This window comes from Clarias gariepinus, chromosome 3 (assembly GCF_024256425.1).
Source record: "Clarias gariepinus isolate MV-2021 ecotype Netherlands chromosome 3, CGAR_prim_01v2, whole genome shotgun sequence".
NCBI lineage: Eukaryota > Metazoa > Chordata > Actinopteri > Siluriformes > Clariidae > Clarias > Clarias gariepinus.
Genome location: NC_071102.1, coordinates 34,806,780 through 34,816,185, shown reverse-complemented (window position 1 = coordinate 34,816,185; position 9,406 = coordinate 34,806,780). Strand labels below are relative to the sequence as shown.

The following is a 9,406-nucleotide window of genomic DNA, read 5'->3' as shown; positions in this document are numbered from 1 at the left end:
AAATCTCGATCGTTAAATAAATCCTTATACTGGTCTATTAGAATACTGTCATTTTAATAGGGTGTGAAATTACAGTAAGTACTGAAGAAAAGGGTCGGTCTTCAGACATGTTTTGAAGACTGACAGCAGACCTCCAGAGGAAGTTGGTTCCATCACCTATGTATGTGCCAGAATGGAGACGAGTTTTGATGCATGACTTCTATGTACTGTACAATACATTCCATCTCAGGGCATCATGTACTGTATACACATTCAAATATTTTTACACTTAGGGGCCAATTTATCATGCATGTACAGTACCTGCATGTTTAAGGAAAGAAGAGTATATTAAACTCAACAGAGACGGTATCCTGAAATCAGGACTAACCAGGCTTGATCTGGAGGGGATCAAACTTGCTGTGCCACACCACTATGCTGGCCAAATAAGGTAGTTGTACAGTATTTAATTAAATCACTTAGGATGTTAAAAGATTAGCAAACTTGCATTAAAATTTTGACCAGCAGTCACCTACAGTATATGATTACTTAACATAACCCTTAATATGCTTAATTTAAAATGGCATTGTATAACAATAAAAAATTATCATATAATAATAATAATTGGAGATATTGTAAATTAAGTCATGAAGCAACAAAAATAAAGACATTATAAAGGACAGACTTTATTTGCCTAGGTACATTTTATTGTAAGATGCACTTTATTTAAGACTTTTGTTAGGAGAAAATAAATAGTTTATCCTGTTACACAAGGAAGCACTTGCAACATCCAAATCAAACCAAGTTCCTGTTATTTGTGATTAATGCGTTAATTCAACATGCGCCACTTGCAAACAGTTAGCATAAACATCACAAAGCATCCAGCGTGAACATTTTACACCACAGCGTTGTTAAAACTCTGATCAGGAAGATGTTGATGCATTTTCTATAAGAGCAGAGCTGACAGCAGTGCAGGTACGAATCTCAGGTTTGTATTAATGCTCCCGGTCTGATACGTTATCGTTTCTATAGCAACAGATCATTCATAGTGACTTGTATGTCAGATGTCATATGGCAGATGTGAACAGGTTAAAATAAATTGTTAATATTGAATTTACTGTATGTAAGAAGTCTCCAGTGTAAGTGATTTGTAACATCTTACCACATAGAAGTTTGTGGTTTCTTGGGAATATAGAATGCTTTTTTTATTATAAAATTTTTTTGTCTTATTAATTTTAAGAAAAAAAAAAGAAAAGTAAGTATATGGAGGGAACGTCTGTGGGTGCTTATTAGACATGTCTGAACAGGAACTAACTTGTGTTATGGTAAAAACGTGTTGGGTAGACATGACTGTGTCAAGCTTTAACAAATAAAACATGGTACTCACTGGAAAACTGCTGTTGTATAAGAGAAATAAAGCAATCTAATAAATAATTAATCATCCTCCAGGTACTGAAAGGAACTCAGTTTCATTAAATAACATTGCTGTTGATTATTTTCTCTCACCGCATGACAGAGTGGTTTCATTCCACACTTAATGATCTTTCAGTCACAACAATCAACCGCCCAGCGTATACTACATTTTTATCCGACCCACTATGAGTGAAAAAACCTCGTTCAGAAATCAGAACAACGTCCGAAATCTATTTTCCAAACTGATATTTATATAAAATCGCTTAACTCCGTTTCTACTTTGAAAGCTCCTTCATGATGCGCAGGGACGAGCCCCTGTACCCGGTACCGAAGTGGTTCCAGTGGTTCAGGTAGTGGAACAGCTGGTAGAGCTGATGCCTCTTTTCGAACCCTGGGGCTTTGGGGATCTTCTCGTGGTAGCCGTTGTAGAACTGTTTTCCGAAGCCGCCGAACATCCCAGCGATCCCGAGCTCGTACTCCGAGTGGCCGTAAAACGAGGCCGGGTCGAAGATGAGTGGGCTGTCGGAGTACTCCGCAACGTTGCCGCTCCACAGGTCGCCGTGAAGCAGCGCTGGATCCACCTCCACACCCTCGAACAGCTGAGGGATCTTCAGCTAAAACGCAACACATGAACATGATAAGAAAAGTACTGTGGTATGATAATTTTGTCAGATCACCTGCACCTAGAATAGATCCTGTATTTATTATTAAACAATGTAATAAAACAAAAATATTACTACTGTAAATTTACCAACTCTAATATAATTTCCTGTTTAAGAGTTCTTTGATTAGCTTTTCCAGCATGCTAACACTGGTTAGCCTGCTAATGCTAGCTCTGGAAAGAAAACTTCTTGATTTGTTGGTACAGAACATCTTACTGTACAATATGTATCAAGCCATCATCTCTCTCGCGCTATTGCTCCTGTCCCTGTTTATTCTGCTACCAGGAAAACGATGTACTAAGAGGAAGTAAATGCAGGTTTTCAGCTTCCATGAAAAAAGAATGAGAAGGCCGTACTGATGGTCATATACCGTGGGGCAAAAAAAGTATTTAGTCAGCCACCAATTGTGCAAGTTCTCCCAAAAGATAAGAGGCCTATAATTTTTATTCTCAACTATGAGAGACAAAATAAGAAAAAGTCCAGAAAATCACATTGTAGGATATTTTTTTTTTTATAAATTAATTGGTAAATTACTCAGTAAAATAAGTATTTGGTCACCTACAAACAAGGAAGATTTCTAGCTCTCACAGACCTGTAAATTCTTCTTTAAGAGGCTCCTTTGTCCTTTACTCGTTACCTGTATTAATGATAGCACTGATGAGACCACTGATAATCTTCCTCGATCTGGGGCTCCACGCAAGATCTCACCCCGTTGGGTCAAAAGGATCACAAGAACTGTGAGCAAAAATCCCAGAACCACACGGGGGAACCTAGTGAATGACCTGCAGAGAGCTGGGACCAAAGTAACAAAGGCCACCATCAGTAACACACTGCGCCAGCAGGGACTCCTGCAGGGCCAGTTGTGTCCCCCTGCTTAAGCCAGTACATGTCCAGGCCCGTCTGAAGTTTTCTAGAGAGCATTTGGATGATCCACAAGAGGATTGTGAGAATGTCATATGGTCAGATGAAACCAAAATAGAACTTTTTAGTAAAAACTCAACTTGTCGTGTTTGGAGGAGAAAGAATGCAAAGAACACCCATACCTACTGTAAAGCATGGGGGTGGAAACATCATGGTCTGTTTTTCTGCAAAGGGACCAGGATGACTGATCCATGTAAAGTAAAGAATGAATGGGGCCATGTATCGTGAGATTTTTTTAGTGAAACCTCCTTCCATCAGCAAGATCTGCATGGAGGAATGGGCCAAAATACCAGCAACAGTGTGTGAAAACCTTGTAAAGACTTACAGAAAACATTTGACCTCGGTCATTGCCAACAAAGTGTATATAACAAAGTACTGAGATGAGATTTTGACCAAATACTTATTTTCCACCATAATTTGCAAATAAATTCTTTAAAAATCCTACAGAGTGATTTTCTGAATTTCTTTTCTGATTTTTTTCTCTCATAGTTGAGGTATACCTATGATAAATTACAGGCCTCTCTCATTTTTTTAAATGGGGGAGAACTTGCACAATTTGTGGCTGACTAAATACTTTTTTGCCCCACTATATGCGCTGCAGGAAGACACAGTTTCACATAGTGAACAGGCTTTTTGGTAAAAAAAACACCAGGCTAGGTTCTCTAACAAACAGTGCCATGTTTGTACACCAAAGAAGTTCAGTTCTTAACGTTTTACTCCGTCTTGCTCCTCACATATGGGTAGATGGATGGTAGGGGTTAGTGGGTTGGCTCTCTGAAATCTAAAATTAATAGAAATATCAAATAAATCACAATTGCTCTTCTGAATGAATAATAAACACTGCACGCTGCAACTCGCTCTGAACGAACTCTTCCTCAGACTCCACAAATCGAATGTCGCATTATCTCCTGAGGTGAAACTAATTTGGGGTTCTAGGCTACGCGGTAATCCGTCTCCCAAATGAAAAGCTAAAAAAAGAAGCACATCATTAAAAACCTGTGTGCTTTGTTTAGACCGATCCAGCAGCCAGTGCTCGTAATACTGTTATCCGTGTTCAGGGGCGTAGTCTGCTAAAAACGTGCTCTGTGCTCACATTAATCAACTCGCACTACTGTTACGAATATTATACACATTGTGTTTTTTTTTTTCCCTCCTTCTTCTTCTTTTTCTCCTTACAGTACCTGAAGACTGGCCCATAATTCCCGGGCCTCTCTGTCTCCATACGACTGCTCCACTAATCCCAGCTGGTGCTGAAGTCTCTGCTGGACGTAAAAACACACCCAGTCATCCTGCCAGTCGTTTACCTGCAGAAACGTTCATAATAGACCATTAGTTTTAGATTAAGGTAGTGTTCATTTCGTTTACGAAAACAATGACGTAAAATATTTGTTGACGACCTTTTTTCCTGTAACGTATTATGAAAACTACAGCTGGGGGCAGAGCTTTTATTCCAAAGCCACAACGTTATGGAATAGTTTTCCAATTAATGTTCAGGACTCAGAGACAGTCTCAATGTCTAGGCTAAAAACCTATTTATTTAGCCAAGCATTTTGGTAAATACATTTGCCTTAGGCAAAAGAGCAGATCTGAGGGACGTAGAATATTATCAACTGGTGGGACTTTAGACGCCGTCTTCCCCACTTTCATTGATCACCCTCATGTCTCATGTTTCCTTCTGGCTCTCTCTTTTAGTTATGCCATCAGAGTTAGTCCTGCCGAAGTCCCTGCCTGCACTCTGCACTAAATATACAGTACATTCACCTTATACATTGTGTGACAGTGACCAGTGACTAACTGTTATCTCTCCTTCTCTTCTGCTGCCTCCTCTTCCTTCTTTTCTCCTCTCTCTCTCTTTAACTCTCCCTGTCTTTCTGCTGAGCTATACAGTACATGTCGCTCCTGAGCTGCCAGTGATCCGGCCTCGGCTGATGCAGACAGCTGTTGTCTGAGGACTCGTGACTGCAGGCGCTCAATAGTTCGGGACTGGAATTTCTTACTGTCTACCTGAGCCTCCAATAACGAACTGGACTCCATATTAACTTAAATACATCTCCTGTTATACTGAACTTCTAGCCTCCTAAAATGTAGCACAGTATGATGCAGATCAATCCCTGCTATCCGTTATCACCCAGATGAGGATGGGTTCCCTGTTAAGGCTGGTTTCTCTCAAGGTTTCTTCCTTCTGACATCTCGGGGTTTTCCCTGCCGCCGTCGCCCTTGGCTTGCTTATCAGGGACAATCTGATCATTTTGATTTATACACATTCACATTTCATACTAACTTCCATTATTCTCATGATTGTGTAAAGCTGCTTTGTGACAAGGTCAATTGTTAAAAGCGCTATACAAATCAACCTTTAAGGGGGGGGCAATTCAGTTATGTATCATGATTCTTCTGTTCATGCATCACCCCTACCTGAGGGATGTAGCCACAACAGGTGTTGACGTGGAACCCAAACTTGTCAATAACCTGAACTTCAGACTGCCCGGTTCCTTTTCCTGTACAAATACACCACAATATTACTGTAACATCACACAGTTTCCTTTTCATACAGTACTGTATATGTGTTGCCTGTCAATTTTTTATTAAAAACTGCATGTCTCTCAAAATCCAGTGGGGTCTTTTACCAACAGTTTGCTCCTCCTTCTTCTGTTTCTCTTTCTGTAGTTTATTATGGAGGTGCATGTCCGCTAGCTGATGTCCCAACTGAGTCGCGTACCTTTTAAAGGACAATACAGATGAGTACATTTTATCTGACACACACACTTTTATTTATACAGAAATTTTAATAGTTGGTTAAATATTTCAAGGTAAATCATACAAAAAACAGCTGATGTTTTCCAGAAATTAAAATAATTTTTAAAGAAAGTAAAATCTTTCGTGATTTGTTATACACTCAGCCAAAACATGGTAAAGTCTGTAACATTTAGCAATTTAAATCTTTAGATTATCTTAATTATTTTATTAGATGAAAATGGCCAATTTAGATTTCACATGAAAAGACATAAACCTGAAAAAGTGTAATATTCTAAAATGCAAAATTAAGATACTGCGACATGAATTCGACATGGTTACAGACACTACAGACTTTTTATCTTTTTTTTTTATCCTAAATTTTTCATGGAATGCTTAAGCAGAGTTTTTTACAGGTCATAAGCTTACACCAATTTTAGCATCAATACAAAAATATGAATAATTTTCATTTTGTATGAATGCTACAATAAAAAAAAATGGCCATTTTTGGGGCACATATAAAATCATCTCTCCAAGAAGTTAGCAACTTGAAATGTTTAGGGAAGCAAGATTGGTAACTTCCATGTTGCTTAAACTTTAAAAGTAGCTACTTTAGCATACACATCTTTCAGATTTTATATATTATAAAAAATTAAATACACACAATAAAAAACATACTATGTTTTTGAAACCAAGCATCTTTAAACTTACCAGCCAGATAGGTAAATATCTTAACATTAATTAGGGCAAGGCAAGTTTATTTGTATAGCACATTTCATACACAATGGTAATTCAAAGTGCTTTTACATAAAAGAGAAGAAGATGGTCATGCTAGATGCGTTTACCTTTTAATTCTATAATTTAAGCTTCTGCTGATGTCATGACAGTTATTCACACACCATTTAGTACACACCACTAACCTGTTCAAGGACTTCATGTCTATGTGCTCCATGATGAACACGGCTCCTCCTGATTCCAGATCTACGACCTTCACTGGTTTCGGCACTCGGATGGTGTTCGTGGACAGGATCGCGTCCAGGCTGGCTTTCTCTCCATCAAACATGCGCCTGGCCTGCGTATGGGAAAAGGATTCAGAATTGTGTGTGTGTGTGTGTGTGTGAGTGTGAGTGTGTGAGAGAGAGAAAATCAGCATGTGCCTTGAATATAAATGATCATCTAACAGTAGACCTATGTTGGATTTACGAAAAAAAAAAAAAATTCTGCTTATGATTCAGCAATACCCACTGCTCGTACACAGTGATGTACTCAGGTTTTGTAGCTCTCCATCTGGGAAGGCTGAACTATTTTTTTTGGCTTGATGTCAAAAAACATGAGCAGTATGAACAAATTTTAACTTGTAAACAGTAGCCTAGTGAACAGTACCACGCACACGCTCCCAAGGAGTGGAACTACGAGTTGGAATCCTGCTGCAGCCATCCGTACCCGGGAGTTTAGGGCTTTCAAATTTTAAATTCAAATTCAGGATATAGGGGTGATACATTTTGCACTCTTACAGCACGCAACCCTAACCAATTTTCCTGGGCCTTAAACATGCGTGGGCAGATAGTAAAAAAATTTTGACATCACTGTGGACCTAACCTGGATTTTTTTGGGGGGACAAGCGATAGAAAATTCTGTATTATGTATCATTATACAGTCCGACTCCTGAGTGGTGCAGTGGTAAAGTGCTCACCCTATTATGCAAAAATCCCCTGTGAGCTCACGCAAGCGGAAGGAGCGGACAGTGGTCGGCTTACGTCTCTGCCCCTCCCTGACTGGTAGTAGCATTAATGTGGATAAGTGTAACTTAGGGAAACAAAATCAGGGAAAAAACAAAAAAAAAAGGTTTTATTATAAACATATAGGTGGATATTTCATTAGAAATTTTACAAAAGAATTTCGCGTATGCCATTTGTAGTTTTTAGAAAGAAAGGGAAAAAAAACGACGTATTGTGATGTGACTGGTGATTCTAATACTTTATATATAATATAATGTATATACTAGGGATGCACCGAAATGAAAATTCTGGGCCGAAAACGAAACCGAAATTTTTGGATGCACTTGGCCGAAAACCGATACCGAAACCGAAAATGGCTTTATTAAAAAACATGTTTAAAATATTTTCTTTTTGTTTGTATTAAAAAAAACTACAAATTAATTAAAATTATTGCAACTTTGCTGTCTTCATCTGAAACTTTGAAGTGCTTCCAAACCGCCGACATACTCCGTGTTTGATGCGTAATGACAGCGCGAACGAGACGGGAGGATGGGAGAGGCGTCGCGACAATTTCGGCTTTTCTTTTCGGCGCTTTCTTACGTTTCGGCCGAAACCGATAATGCTATTTCGGCCGAAAATTTTCGGCGGCCGAAATTTCGGTGCATCCCTAGTATATACCCTATTGCTTGAATTTGGGATCACCTCGAAATTTTATTGTTTCTCAAGGAAACCACAATAGTCTGAATAGAAAATATAGCAAAGAACAAGACATGCTGACATTGTCAGAGTTAGAAGAAATGATTTTGAAGGAAATGATCAATGTGTTCTTCAAACTTTGCCTTCATTAAAAAAAAACCATTAATTAAAAAAAAAACCTTTGCAGCAGTTACAGTTTGGCAGACCATATGCATTCTAGGGGTCAATTTTTATTTTTAAAGATAATCTAATGAGATTTTACCCCATGCTTCCTGGAGCATCTCCCACAAAATGGATTGGCTTCATGGAGTCTTCCTCCGTACCAAACAGTCAAGCTGATCCCACAACAGCTTAATAGGGTTCAGATCCAAAAACTGACTAAGAACTTTGTTTGCGAAAAAAAAATAGTTTTTCTTTGGAAAACAAAAAAATTTGCAAGTTATCACAAACTTTGGAATATATATATATATATATATATATATATATATATATATATATACACACACACACACACACACACACAGAGAGAGTCAGGCAAAAAAGTATAGTAAAACAAATTGTATGATCTATATTATATTAATATAATATTAATAATATTATCATATATCAACATATACTATAGCAATACATTTATTATTAAATTATTTTTTTTCCTTTTCCTAAAGTGTGTATACATTTTTCTGGCTGACTCTGTGGGTAGATGGATGGATGGATAATACTATATATATATAATGAAGCACCTGGCTCTTGTGGTTGATCTTGGCGAACACTGTACCGGAGTCTGTGCTGTAGCTCTGGCCCTCACTGATGCATCCTCCCCCGGACAGACCTACAGCCTTCACCCTGCTGCAGCCCAGCTCTCTCTCTATCAGCCCCTCCATCGCTCTCTCTCTCTCTCTCTTTCACACCAGAAGTATTTTTTGTGGATTACTACACCGCGCGCTTCTTATACACACACACACGCACACGAGTTTACGTGCACCTTTGCGCTGCACAACAAACAAACTGAAACTTTTAGTTACTTAAAAAATAAAATAAAATCTATCTTATACAGGACAAAACAACTTCGTGCACTGTAAATAAGTGTTTACAGTCTGAATTGCGTTCCCGGAAGTGTCCCGGAGAGCCATTCAAGCGTTAGTGAAAGTGCGCGCATGCGCAGTGCGAATCAGGTGGCTGTCACATACCGGAAATAAAATGTAGCATCACTGACGAAGGGTTTTCAAAGCATTTTAAGCGTCTAAGCTATTTCTTAAATATGTATGCTTAAAACAGTTAAAAATAGTT

The 9,406-nt window shown here is 38.5% G+C and overlaps 1 protein-coding gene across 1 annotated transcript; it reads right to left on the bottom strand.

The window, feature by feature from the left end:
• Nucleotides 1–662: 662 nt before the first annotated feature.
• On the bottom strand, nt 663–9,166 carry fn3krp (fructosamine 3 kinase related protein). The gene is made up of 6 exons (XM_053491478.1): nt 8,860–9,166; nt 6,626–6,777; nt 5,600–5,691; nt 5,388–5,470; nt 4,154–4,276; nt 663–2,003 (listed from the first exon to the last, which is right to left on the bottom strand). The coding sequence occupies exons 1-6, from the start codon at nt 8,998–9,000 to the stop codon at nt 1,665–1,667; spliced, it is 930 nt and encodes a 309-aa protein (XP_053347453.1). The 5' UTR covers nt 9,001–9,166; the 3' UTR covers nt 663–1,664.
• Nucleotides 9,167–9,406: the final 240 nt, after the last annotated feature.

Bases quoted from the DNA above. Each gene is read 5' to 3' on its own strand.
- fn3krp (XM_053491478.1), bottom strand. From the start codon at position 9,000: ATGGAGGGGCTGATAGAGAGAGAGCTGGGCTGCAGCAGGGTGAAGGCT. The intron at 4,277-5,387 runs GTAGGGGTGATG...ACGTTTCTGCAG, and splicing joins GTTGTGGCTACATCCCTCAG to GTAAACGACTGGCAGGATGA. The intron at 2,004-4,153 runs GTACTGTAAGGA...GTTGCGTTTTAG, and splicing joins AATTATGGGCCAGTCTTCAG to CTGAAGATCCCTCAGCTGTT.